The sequence below is a fragment of the Pagrus pagrus genome (genome assembly GCF_965226575.1).
Source record: "Pagrus pagrus genome assembly, chromosome: 2".
NCBI lineage: Eukaryota > Metazoa > Chordata > Actinopteri > Spariformes > Sparidae > Pagrus > Pagrus pagrus.
This window is the reverse complement of record NC_140186.1, coordinates 896,563-910,704: the sequence shown is the minus strand read 5'-3', so window position 1 is coordinate 910,704 and position 14,142 is coordinate 896,563. Positions and strand designations below refer to the sequence as shown.

At 42.1% G+C, this 14,142-nt stretch overlaps 1 protein-coding gene across 1 annotated transcript; it reads right to left on the bottom strand.

Annotated features, from left to right (window-relative positions):
- Window positions 1-191: 191 nt before the first annotated feature.
- LOC311265564 (protein NLRC3-like) lies at window positions 192-14,142 on the bottom strand. The gene is made up of 7 exons (XM_084367357.1): window positions 14,078-14,142; window positions 10,609-12,463; window positions 10,135-10,308; window positions 9,777-9,950; window positions 9,142-9,315; window positions 6,190-6,236; window positions 192-777 (listed from the first exon to the last, which is right to left on the bottom strand). The coding sequence occupies exons 2-7, from the start codon at window positions 12,426-12,428 to the stop codon at window positions 221-223; spliced, it is 2,946 nt and encodes a 981-aa protein (XP_084223483.1). The 5' UTR covers window positions 12,429-12,463; window positions 14,078-14,142; the 3' UTR covers window positions 192-220.

Here is a 14,142-nt window from a genome sequence, read left to right as displayed (position 1 = left end):
TGCAGCAGTCATACGCGTGAACGTGCGCGTGAACGGGGGACCATTATAAGTCAGTGAGGAAACTACATTACACGTCAGGCGCTGCACAGGCGCGTGTGACACGTTCAGTTGACATGTGTGCACGCATTATGACACGATTCTACTGCCATAGTGTATGTTGTGTGTGGAGGTGTATATGTGTGTGTGTGTGTGTGTGTGTGTGTGTGTGTGTGTGTCCCTCCTACAGAGACACTGAAGAACCAGGCCAGAACCAGAACCCAGGATAAAGAGGTTGAGTGAATGTGGTGTTGAAGGTGTGGAGGTGGATCAGTGTGTCAGAGACTCTGTAGAAGGACAGAGTGCCAGCAGGACAGTCCACATACACTGCTACTCTGTTAGAGACAGAGGAGGAGGAGGAGGAGGAGGAGGAGGAGGAGGAGGAGGAGGAGGAGGAGAGGACTGTACTTCTCATATTGTGCCAGACAGAGTAACCACCATCAGCAGAGCAGCTCAGACTCCAGGACTGATTATTCCGTCCAAACCAACAGTCAACACTGTTTCCTCTCCTTCTGATTCCTCTGTAACTCACTGATATATGAACCCTTCCTCTCCACTCGACCTCCCAGTAACAGCGACCAGTCAGACCATTTCTACACAGCAGCTGAGGCTTGTAGTCGAACCTCTCTGGATGATCAGGATATGGCTGCTCCTCTCTCACTGCTGTCACCTTCCTGTTGTTGTCAGACAGTTTGAGGTTTGTGTTTACTGTGTTTGTGTCCACTGTGAGTTCACAGACATCTGATGGAGAGAACAAGACACAATACAGCAGCAGTTTATCATCTAACACAGCTGATGGTTTATTTGTTGCTTTATTAACAGACTGACTGTTAATTAGATCAAAACTTCATATTCAACTTCATATTATTCATTTATTTTTTAACAACCTAGCTATGATTATATGGAGTATTAACACCGTGTAATGTCTTTGGAGCACTTTTGGGGCAATTTGACCGGCAAAATGCCTTCGAAACAGACTAAGAAGGCCAAAACGGAGAAGCCGCTGCCCGGCCAAAATGGCGATAACGCAGACAACACACCTGAATTAGACCCAGCGATTGCAAAAGTCGTGGAGGTAATGACAGCAAATATCACCGGCGTGATTGATGAGCGTCTTCAGGACCAGGAAAACCGTGGCCGCCGGAAGAATCTGAGGATCCTGGGATTATCTGAGAAAGTGGAGGGCAGCGACGCGGTGAAGTTTATGGAGCAGTGGATCCCCCGTGTCCTGGACATCGAGACCAAAGCTGATCGGATAAAGCTGGAGCGGGCTCACCGTATACCCGGCCCTGCCGCATCGAGGCTGCCCCCGTGCGATGATCGTCAGATTCCACAACTTTTCCGACCATCAGAGAGTTATGGAGGCTGCACAACGTAAGAAGGAAGTTCTCTTCAAAGGAGTCAGAATATATTTCTTCCAAGACTTTGCTGCAGAGACGCTGAAACGGAGACGGGATTTCGTGGCTGTTAAAAGGGAGCTGCAGAACGTCCCCGGGGCGCGCTACGCCATGCTGTATCCAGCTTCACTTAGGGTCACGGTAAACGACTCCACAAAAACACTCCGGGCGAAGTGTCTGCATATATTGAATCAATGAAACTGTCATAGATGCATTTATTGGGGTAAGTGTTTTCATCGCCAGATTCAGCTCCTTTGAGTGGGGCAGAATGACTTTTGCCCTAATAATGTGAATGTGCTCCTAAGTTTTCTAGGAGAGATGGAACACTTATGTTATTACATTTAACTTGTGCAGGACAGAGCCTGATGTCCTATCTCACTAGGCAGTATTATTTAAGGTTGCTACATATGTTACTATAACAATTCTTACTCATTCACTCTGTTTTCTTTAAAAAAAAAAAAACAACTGCATATAGGGGTCTTTATTTGTTATGATTATGGATGTAATCGTATTTATGTTCTTATCCCTATGTGGTTAAGGGCGTGCCACCTCTAAGCTGATATGTTTGCATCTTTTGAAGGATTCAGGGTCCATCAACCCCAGAGATCCTCTGTGGGTTTTAGTTGTTTTTTTTTTAACTTTCCTTCATTTTTTTTCTCCCAGGACCTTGTAAAGGTAGTTGTATATAGTTTCTACAGGGGTTTGGTCATGGTCTCATATTGTTTTGAAACTGTATTGAATGTTAAAAAGTATTACTTATGGAACAGCTTTTACCCCATCTGGGATAATGGCTAAAGTGATGAATAAGAGAGACAGTATCCACATAATCCACGGTAATAGACATGTTAATAACTATATCTGATGGGGGCTGATATAAAATTTTGTTCTTGGAATGTGCGAGGAGTATACCACCCAGTTAAAAGCAAGAAAATTCTAACATCCCTGAAAAAGGAAGGAGTTAAGATTGCTTTTTTATAGGAAACTCACCTCAAGGACGCAGAACATGTCAAACTAAAGCGTGAATGGGTGGGACAGGTCTTCTTCTCATCCTTTACCCCCAATAGTCGAGGGGTATGCATCTCAATTCATAAATCATTACCATTTAAGGCTGAAAAATGTATCCAAGACGTTGGAGGACGGTACATTATTGTTAAAGGTATATTATTTGGTAAGAGCATTACTCTAATGAATATCTACTATCCCCCTAACCACCCAACAGAGCTAATAACAAAGGCTATTACAGAGTTTGCAGAGGAAGAATGTGAACAGGCAATAATAGGGGGAGACTTTAACTGCCTCTTGGACCCTCAAATGGATAAATCATCTTTAGAGGAACGGCCCCTCACCAAAAGGGCCAGGGCAGCACTGGAATTATGTGAGGAGATGGGATACTTAGATGTTTGGAAGACCATGCACCCAGGAGAGAAGGATTTTACCTCTTACTCAAATGTCCATAAAAGTAACTCAAGAATAGATTATCTCTTCATTCCTAAATCTAATCTGAGTCTGGTAACCTCTTGCTCTATCGGGAATATTACAATCTCAGACCATAGCCCTATATTCCTCCAGCTCCTCCTCGAAGGGAGTGTTCCTCCTACTAAGATGTGGAGATTTAATTCTTCATTACTTGATGATCCAAATTTCATCTCTTATCTCACCTCCAAACTGAAGATATTTTATAAAATCAACGACACGCCCGATGTATCTCCCTCTACTCTTTGGGAGACAAGCAAAGCATACTCTAGAGGCCTAATAATATCTTACGTGAAAACTAAAAGACGTGAAGCGCGTGAAGAGGGAGTTAGAAACTAAGTTGTCAGAGGCTGAAAGAACATACGCTAATAATCCCTCGGATGTCAATTTTGAAACAATGTTGGCTGTCAAAGCCTCTTTAAATACCTTGCTTACCCATAAAGCTGAACAGAGTGTCAGACTGGCAAGACAGAGGCTATATGAATTCGGAAATAAACCAAATAAATATCTGGCTAGGTTGGTTAATAAGAAATCTGACTCACATTGTATTTCAGCTGTTAAAGATAGTGGAGGTAAACGAAGAACAGATTTAGAAAATATTAACAAAGTATTCAAGGCATACTATAATCATTTACATGAGAGCAGCCAGCCTGTGCCAGATCAGAAGTTCTCTGAATTATTCTTGTCTAACCTGGCCGACCTGAGTTCACAGATCTGCAGAGAGAAACACTCAATGGACCAATAATAGAGGGGGAGGTTAAGGTTGCTCTAAACGCTCTTCGAGCAGGCAAAGCACCAGGCCCGGACGGGTTTGGTTGTGAGTTTTATAAAGAATTTAATTCATTACTTATACAACCCCTGCTTAATATGTTTCATGATTCATTGAAAAATAGATCTCTTCCAAGGTCATTAACGGAGGCCAATATTAGACTTATATTGAAGAAAGGAAAGGCTGATGACGAATGTGCATCTTATAGGCCTATAAGTTTGTTAAATACAAATCTTAAGTTGTTGTCTAAGACCCTTGCTCTGCGTCTGGAAACAGTCTTGCCTTCAATAACGACCAAACAGGATTTATTACTGGTAGAAATTCATGTAGTAATGTGAGGAGGCTTCTCAATGTTATCCAGCTATCCCAATCTAGTAAACTTGACTGTATAGTTGTTAGTCTGGACGCAGAGAAGGCTTTCGATCGGGTCGAATGGCCATATCTCTTTTCTACTCTGGAGACATTAGGCCTAGGTGAAGCATTTCTTAGCTGGGTAAAGCTACTATACGACAACCCATTGTCAGCCGTATTAACCAATGGCAAGAGATCGCCTTATTTCCGGCTAGGCTGGGGTACTAGACAGGGTTGCCCTCTGTCCCCTTTACTATTCGCAATTGCTATCGAGCCGTTGGCAGAGGCTATCAGGCGAACCCTTTCTATCTCAGGTATCTCAGTTGGCGAAAAGACTCATAAAACATCTCTGTATGCTGACAATGTTCTCCTGTTTCTTACCAAGCCAGATGTCTCAATACTAGCAGTGCTAGACCTGATCGATTGCTTCAGTCAATTCTCAGGTTACAAGATAAATTTCTCGAAATCAGAAGCACTTCCTTTAGGTGGTCTCCGCAACACAAACATATCAGCCCCTTTATCTTACCCACTCAAATGGACACCACAGGGCTTTACATATCTAGGTATTGCGGTAACTCCATTCCTTCACCAATTGTATGCGGCCAATTTTACACTTTTACTTAAACGTATATACGAGGACCTGGACAGATGGACTTCCTTACCACTATCCATGTTAGGCAGGGTTTCATTAATTAAGATGAATACTTTACCTAAACTTCTGTATGTATTTCAGATGCTCCCAATCCTGCTCCCTAAAAAAGTGATCAAAGAATTGAACGGTCGATTTAGTGCATTTATATGGAACAGAAAAAGACCCCGTATGAGCTTAGCCAGACTTATGAAGCCTAAAGAAAAAGGCGGCCTGTCAGTCCCTAACATTAGGTTGTACCAGCTGGCCTCACAGCTGCGTTACATTGCTGACTGGATCAAAAATGATAGTGAATCTACATGGCTGGACTTAGAGTCCTCACAGGTTGGTTATCCCTTGTGTGGTCTCTTGTTTGCATCCAGACAAAAAAAGATTAAAAAAATTCTATTGGTGACAATATGATTATAAATGCAACTATCAAGGCCTGGAAGGATATAAAGAAACTGGAAGGTCTTGAGGGACAGCTGTCTTCCCTTTCACAGATATGGGGCAACATAGATTTTTGTCCTGGCACTAAAGACAGGGGCTTTGAGGTATGGAGAAGTAAAGGCATCCTTACTATGGGGCACTTATATGAAAAGAATGAAATGCTATCATGCAGTCAAGTGTGTGAAAAGTACAATCTCTTAGGAAATGAGTTTTTTAGGTATCTTCAGATACGTTGTTTTTTAAACAGCCACAAAGACACAGGGATTTGTTACCAACTGTCCCCATTGGAAAAGATAGTCACTGCTGGCAAGAAAAAAGGTATTCTGGGTCTTGGATATCAGGCACTCATTAAATTTGACAAAGGTAAACCTGCTTTCACAAGCAGAGACTGGAATAATGATCTAAATGTGGATGTGGACGAGGCGGTATGGGAACGGATATGGGAATCAGCAAACAATATCTCGGTTTGTAATAGGACAAGAGAGTGGTGGACCATAAGTGAGAAAACACAGTATGGATTAACTCATAGCGGGCTACCTGAGTTACTATGCACTTGATATTAGTGATGCTGCTGTAGTGGAATGTAAAGAATGGATGCTGTCTTTGGGGGGTACTCCCCCCACTCTTATTTCTGTATACCATATACGATTCTTTTGCTTATGAATGACTTGGCCCCATCGCCTGTTGTTCTTGTTGTTATGGTTGTTTTCGTCTGACAGCACAGTTTGTTTGTTTTTGTGGCTGTCTATGTCTGTATGTGTTTATATAATATATTATGTATATTTGGCTACTTATACTGGCATGTTGTATATGTGAAGGAACTGAAACTGTACTACTTTATTTTTGTTACATACAGTATGGCATAACCTTCCACTCTTGTCTCCCTAGCCTGTGCTCTATATTTGTATGTTGTTTTTTTTGTAGAAAACTCAATAAAGATATTGAACACAAAAAACTTCACAATGACTCATCTTTTTGGATCTTCTTTCAAACTGACAATTGAATGCAGCTACACAAGCTTTAGATTTAAACTACTTTAACATGTGCTGCCTTGTTTTCATCAGTCAAAGTGAACACACACTTACACTTCCTCACACCAGGTTTCAGCCTCTGCTCTCCACCATGTTCCACCCTGGAGGAAGAAACAAAGTCAGGATGAACCTTCAGAAGCTTCCTCATCAATGATCTTCATACAGCTTCACTCAGATCACCATGAAGACAAAACAGCTGCATTTATAAAACACACTTCATACACACACTCAAACTTTACATCAAATATTCACAAACAACAACTAAATAATAAAAAGCTGTTCGACTGAATAATCATTGAATCAATTCATTTTCCTACATTTAATAATGTGAAGTGACAGAATCGACCACAGTGGAAAATATATGAAACATAAAATAAAACTACGACTGAACTTTGAACCTCGACTTTTAAAACAAAACAAACGAGACGTCCTCAAAGTATTCAGAAAAAAATCCTGACAACTGGACAAACTCCTTCTGATGAACATCAGGTCAGATCAGGTATCTGAACACTTTCTGACAGCAAACGTAAAGCTTTTAAACATCTTTTAAAGAAAGTCAAAGAACATTAAATAACCTGTGAAGAACTAATGAATGCATGTTGGAGCTGGCGGATATGAAACGATCTCATGTTGACCTGAATGAACTGTGTTCTCCTGTTGTGTCCATCATGAAACAGAAACTCTTCACACGTCTCAAACTAAATCTTAAATGTCTAAAGGTTGTAGCTTTCATTCACAGCTGGCTTCTAATAATTAACCTGAACAACAGAAATGTGTCAATAATAACTCAACATGAAGAACAATATCACTGCGGAGCACTATAGCACATTAATACTGACAGGCTGTTAAAACCTCTCCACTTAAAACTGAGCAGTCTCATTTCTACGCAACTTCATAATCCTGTTATCTCACAGTTAAATATGATAAGAGCTTCAAATCACTGATGACAACACGCTGGTTTTAAACATTCAGGGTTCAGATATCATCACTGGTGGAGTCTTTGCTGTCTGTCCTGTAGGGGGCAGTGCTTTTTATAATGTAGCTCTACTTACAAACAAACTCTGGTAATTGTGTGAGGTGTGCTACATGTTGCTATCAGCTACATCACCAGAAACTACAACTCAAACAGTGGCGGCTGCTGGTCTTTCAAGGAGGGGAAGCTCTTTTTTTTTTTTTCATTTTCCGGTCGACAACATTCATATTATCTGCCACGATGTGCAGCTTGCTAATGCTAGCAGCTCGGGCTGCTGCGCCAGGCTACTGTGACGTGTGACCGCCTGTGAGTGTGAGTGACCGTGACGGGGGGAGAAGCTCCACAGCTGCCGCTGCTCGTTGGGGAAAGAAACCGCAGAGTGACAGAACAGAGTCGCCAAACACATCGCTAGTCGTTTTTAACAAAGACACAATCGCTGGGGATCGGTAAAGTCTCCGGATCAGTTCAGAACAACAGAATGAAAAACTTTGAAAATGCTCCGGTGGATGTTGATTCTTCAAGATCGCTGATTCGCTCATTAAGCTGTCAATCAAAAAAGGATTCCGCCTCAGACAGCTCATCCAATCATCATGCAGAAGCCGAGCGTCCGGGCCAGCCCACTGCCCCATAGACCCCCAGAGACGCTGAGCGTCCGATGGGCGGGACAAAGCCCAGCATTTATCCAATGAGCGTCTAGTTTCGCTGCAGTGGAACAACCCGCTCTACGCTTCCCCATTGAAGTCAGTAGAAGCTGAGCGTCCGACTGTGTAAAGCGCTGCGGCGCTGCGGGGATGAATGAGAAGGAAGTTGCGCCGGTTACCTGTGATAAGTAGCTGATTCTGAACAAAAGATGAAGGCTTTCTAGCGCGTATTTAGTCAATGAAATGTACACACAGCAGTACATATTTCACCACTTTTTTTTGGGGGGGGGGGGGTGACATTTTAGGGGAAGCTGAGCTTCCCTTGCAGTCTTAGAGCAATCGCCTCTGAACTCAAACATGAGTGAGAGTTGAAGCTTTCAGTGTTTGAATGTTGAAACACTTCACACACATCAGCAGCTCTGCTGAATCACTGATCATCTGAACTAACATGCAGCACAAAGTTTAACTAAATAAAAGATGTCGTCCAGCTTCAGATCACACAGATAATTACAACCAAACAACTGGACTCACACAGAGAATGTTCAGACTGTCTGACCTTCAACTGACAGCAAACAAGATCACATCCTCACCGAAACAGACTGTGTTGTTCTTCTCTGTTACTCATTTCATGAAAATGAGTTCTTCTCTCTCTTTTATTTAGCTGTTAACATTAACATCTGCAGTTGTGGACATGTTTTCTCTCTTCATCTGTTTAAACAGTTCATTAAAGTTCGGTGAGCTCCTGCTGAAGAGGTCACCAGTTTAAAAAGACCCCTCTCCTCTCACTCGACTTGGTCGCTGGCAGCAGGTCGGTCACTGTGGTTCACTTTTAAAAGTGGACGGTCCCATCCAGATTCTGTTGATACCAAACAGTTATTCTCCCCTGAAGACTCCTGAGTCTGTCTTTAGTTTAATGAATGTCAATAAAATGTATTTATGATACACAGCTTTCAATTTTTACATACATAACATTAAATAATGTGACATTTCATGAGTCTCGTCATTATCTTAAAATTTAAGATCTTTTACAAAAAACACAATGAATCTCCAGAGCAACTACTAAATTGACGTTGAGCTAACTGTTTTTGAACTTCTGCTTCCACGATCAAGAATCGACTTTAAACCTCTTAATGAGTTTTTATTCTGGTTAATCAACACTGAACTGTATTTATCAAACAGAGTGTGTGTTACAGTGTCATTAAATGGTCAACAGCAGATGGTGGTGTGATGTTAGTCAGGAGGTCAGTCTCGGTGTGGACAGGGACTCTCAGCACATCAGTTACTGTCTTCACTGTTATCAGCAGTGCTGCTGGTTCAGACTGTGAACCAACAGTCCTCAGCTTGTCAATGTGACAAAGAAACAGTGTGTGAGCTCTTGTTGTCTGTTCATACCTGAGAGTGTCCAGTCTCCAGTCTGGATCCTCGAGTCCAGCCGACAGCAGCTTCACTCCTGAGTCTCCTGGATGATTGTAGCTCAGGTCCAGCTCTCTCAGATGGGAGGGGTTGGATCTCAGAGCTGAAGCCAGAGAAGTACAGCCTTCCTCTGTGATCAGACAGCCTGACAGCCTGGACACACACACACACACACACACACACACAGGCACATGCGCGTGCGCACACACACACACAAAGGACAATGTATATTTATGAATGTATAGAGACAGAAATTGTGAATTAAATCTGTGAACTGTGATTTTGTTGTTCTGTACACGCAACATTTACTTCCTGTATGTCGGTCCTGGGAGAAGGATCCTCCTCTTCCTGATGTTATTTTCCCTGGGTTAGGGTTATTATACATTTCATGCACAATTGATGAAAAAAACACAACATGACATGGTAATTGATGAATATAACTTTACTGTATACAATGCCCTTGACATCGTTTATTTTAGTGTACCTATTAAGAATAATACACGTGTCCAAATGTCCAAAACTCCTACAAATGTTTGATAACACTATCTTAAGCACATTTTAACCAGATGCCAAGCAACATTTGAGTGGTCATTTCACAGAAACTGAAGTCAGACCTGAGATTCTCCAGTTTACAGTGTGGACTCTTCAGTCCAACAGACAGCAGCTTCACTCCTGAATCCTGCAGGTCGTTGTTACTCAGGTCCAGATGTCTCAGACTAGAGGACTGGGAGCTGAGAACTGAGGACAGAGCTTCACAGCTTCTCTCTGACAGATTACAGCCATTCAGACTGAAAAAGAAATGTAGAGGACGTGAAGACTTTTCTCTCTGTTTGATTTAACTTACAATTGTATTTTGATACACTCAGTTTCAGAGCAGTGTCTTCAAAGAGAACTGGTAACATGACAGGAGACCAATGACAACATAAAGGAACAGTTATGGTTCACTCTGTACATGTCTTTTTTAATCCTGACCTAAGAGTCTCCAGTTTACAGTGTGGACTCTTCAGTCCAACAGACAGCTGCTTCACTCCTGAATCCTGCAGGTCGTTGCTACTCAGGTCCAGCTCTCTCAGACTAGAGGACTGGGAGCTGAGAACTGAGGACAGAGCTTCACAGCTTCTCTCTGACAGATTACAGCCACTCAGCCTGAAGGACAATTAGTGACAAAGACAAACACTGATACTGTTTCTGTCTTATACAATATAAAACACATCACATTTCTGTAGAAACTGTTATTGTGTTGATGAGTCGTACAATCGAGAGTCTCAGGTGATCAATAGATGTTTAGACAGTGTTTTTCATACTAGCATCTCACATTCGTGAAAAGTTTAGGAAACTAATGAAACAATGCAAGTTTTTCAATTGACCAACTAATCACAATCTAAAACATTCATTAGTTGACCCTACACGTGATATACAGCAGTTAGTAATTATCTGTTCACTTACAGAGCTTTGTTGGAGGCCCTGACCACTGGCAGCAGCCTCAGAAGAGCCTCCTCTGAAGCACAGTATTTCTTCAGGTCAAACACGTCCAGATCTTCTTCTGATGACAGTAAGATGAAGACCAGAGCTGACCACTGAGCAGGAGACAGTTCATCTGTGGAGAGACTTCCTGATCTCAGGTACTGTTGGATCTCCTCCACTAGAGAACCATCATTCAGTTCATTCAGACAGTGGAACAGATTGATGCTTCTCTCTGGAGACAGATTCTCACTGATCTTCTCCTTGATGTACTTCACTGTTTTCTGATTGGTCTGTGAGCTTCTTTCCTTTTGCAGGAGGCCTTGAGGGAGAGTCTGATTGGTCTGCAGTGAAAGACCAAGGAGGAAGCGGAGGAACAAGTCCAGGTGTCCGTTTAGACTCTGTAAGGCCTTGTCAATAGCAAACCTGTGGACCTCTGTCATTGATGGTTTACTGAAAATCTTTTGCACATGTTTGAAAAAATTTTGCGCTGGTTCAGACATCACATTCTTTTTTTTGTTAATGAGTGACATCTCTACATACAAAGCTGCCAAAAACTCCTGAACACTGAGATGGACGAAACTAAACATCTTGACTTCATCATTCTTCCTCCCACGTTCCTCTTTAAAGATCTCTGTGAACACTCCTGAGTACACTGAGGCTCCTCTGACATCAATGCCACTCTCATTAAGATCTCTTTCATAGAAGATCAGGTTGCCCTTTTCCAGCTGGTGGAAAGCCAGTTTTGCTAATGACTTAATGTACTGAATGCACTTTTTTTGGTTAAACTGTTTTGGGTCATATTTCTTCTTTGTCTGATGAATCTGAAACACCAGGAACTCTACATACATCTCAGTCAGGGTCTTGGGCAGCTCTCCTCCCTCTCTGGTCTTCAACACATCCTCCAGAACTGTAGCAGTGATCCAGCAGAAGACTGGGATGTGGCACATGATGTGGAGGCTTCGTGATGTGTTGATGTGGGAGATGATTCTGCTGGCCTGCTCCTCATCTCTGAATCTCTTCCTGAAGTACTCCTCCTTCTGTGGGTCAGTGAACCCTCTGACCTCTGTCACCACGTCAACAAAATCAGAATGAATGTGATTGGCTGCTGCAGGTCGTGTGGTTATCCAGAGGCGAGCAGAGGGAAGCAGATTTCTCTTGATGAGGTTTGACATCAGCACATCCACTGAGGTGGACTGTGTCACATCAAAGTCTGTGTCCTGGATTTCATCAGTAGAGCAGTCCAGTTGAAGGCGGCTCTCATCCAGTCCATCCAAAACAAACAGAAGTTTGAATTTACTCTTGTCATAGTTGGTGTTTCCTGATGACTGCAGAGTCGTAAATATGTGATTCAGAGCCTCTTCCTTGATGTCTTTGGTTTCTCTGATACATTTATGAATCAGCTCGGTCAGACTTAACTTTTCATCCTTCCTTAAGTTCAGCTGGCGGAAGGTAAAGGGGAATATGAGATGCACATCTTGATTGTTTTCTTTGTTAGTCCAGTCCAACAAAAACTTCTGGACAAAAAATGTTTTGCCACTTCCTGCGATTCCATTGGTCAGCACTGTTCTTATGGATCTTTCTTTACCAGAGGGGGATTTGAACATGTCACAGGGTTTAATTGATTCCTCTGTTGTTGGCTTCACCTCCATCTGAATGACCTCGTGCTGTTTGTTGATGTTTACGTCACCCCCAGCTGTGACGTACAGCTCTGTGTAGATATCAACCAGAGGTTGCTCATCCTTCCTCTCTGCCCACCCCTCTTGTGCACAATTAAACCTATCCTCGAGGTTTGATTGAAGCATTTTCTGGTAATATGAGATGGGTTGTGGCTTTGGTACTGGAACGATCTCATCTGAGTGACAAATAGAAACAAAAAACAACTGAAATGCAGGATTTTGAATTTACAGTTGGAGCAAGATGTCTATGGAAACTATTCTTGATACTTGTAATTGTGTTACAGTAAGCTATCTTAACAATAATATTTGATCACATCATTCTCTCATGTACCCCAACATCATACATGTATAAATCTATCCGTCAGGGAGCTGGTCAGTACAACCACAGCCCTGGACTGGTTACCACTGAGCAGCTGTTGGTGTTGCTGCCATCTTCTGGTTGAAATGTCACAAAGAGTCCTGTAGCATCAGTTTTAATATTCTCCTTCTGTCTATATAGATATGTAGTCTCACGCTCTCTTGCAGGTGCATTCTTAATTTCTTTTACTCTTTCTTGTTTTGGGGAATCACTTGCTGATGTTTAAATACCAATATCATTTAAACTACCCCCAATAAAGACCAGTTGTACTGTTTTTTATTAAAACTGAGCCTGGTGGCTCCATACAGGCCATTATTGATCTGGTTTCTTTGGTTTCCACTCAACAAAAAAAAGGATGCAGGCCTTATCTGAACCACAGGTGAGCTCAGCTAGCTTTCCACTGTCACTCCACTCAGTCCTCACAGTTATCAACCACTTTGACTTCATGGTCAGGTAAACCCCACATCTCAGTTGAAAACCATGCACTGAGCCGATGGTCAGTTTCAGTTCATTCAGTTTGACAAACAGACAAAATGCTTCAGAAATAATGGTTATTATTCAGTGTCCATCATGGCCTCCATGAAAAGAGCTGCACTCTGATCTCTTCTTCCTCTACACTCGACTCCATCTCTGCTGTCTGACCTCTGGCCTGCTCATACTGTGTAAGACCCGCCCTCTTAAGAATAGCAGCCAATCAAAAGTGACAAATGACCTCCTGCAACTATGACATCATACTTCTACAAGAATATTAGGAGTCGGCCACAAATTCTCCTCTTTGGTGCCAATAAACCACTGGAGAAGAGGAGATGTGAAAACATGAAGATATAATATTTGTGTTTGATGTATTAATGTGAGGAAGGTTACTGATTCACCAACTTTTCCTACTCTGACATTTTTGTGATGTTTTGCACCTTTATAATACGACACAGACTGAAATGTAAATTTCAATCACTTGTCTATTTTGAGCTGATGAGCTTCCTGGCTGCTGTAGCTGCAGTAGAGACAGAGTTTGATGCAGATCTGATGGTTTGACTGAAATTCCTGCCTCCTGCAGCTCAATCCACTGTCACAACAGTCCCACTGTTACTGTTCTGTTCTTACCACATACAAAATAAACTGATGTTACAGTCCACAGTAGCCAAGGAAAACATTCAAGACCGTTGTAGATGGATTTTAAGACTTTTAAATAGCTTCTAGGGTCTTTTTGAAGAAGCTGAATTAAATGCTTTATATGTAATGTCTTTCAGAGCTGCAGATACTCTGATACTGCTTCAACTAAAGCTCATCAAGTACTCCTGTCTCTGCTTTCACTCAGTTATAATGCAGTCAGTCTTACTAACTTTTAACTTTTCCAAACTAAAAACTAAACGTTGTCTTTCAGGGCTTCCATACATACCAGAGAATACAGCAGCTTTACCTTCACTCTGAGAGGAAGAAGGTCCTCTGTTCTCTGAAGGCTCTCCAACATCACCGACACTCGCT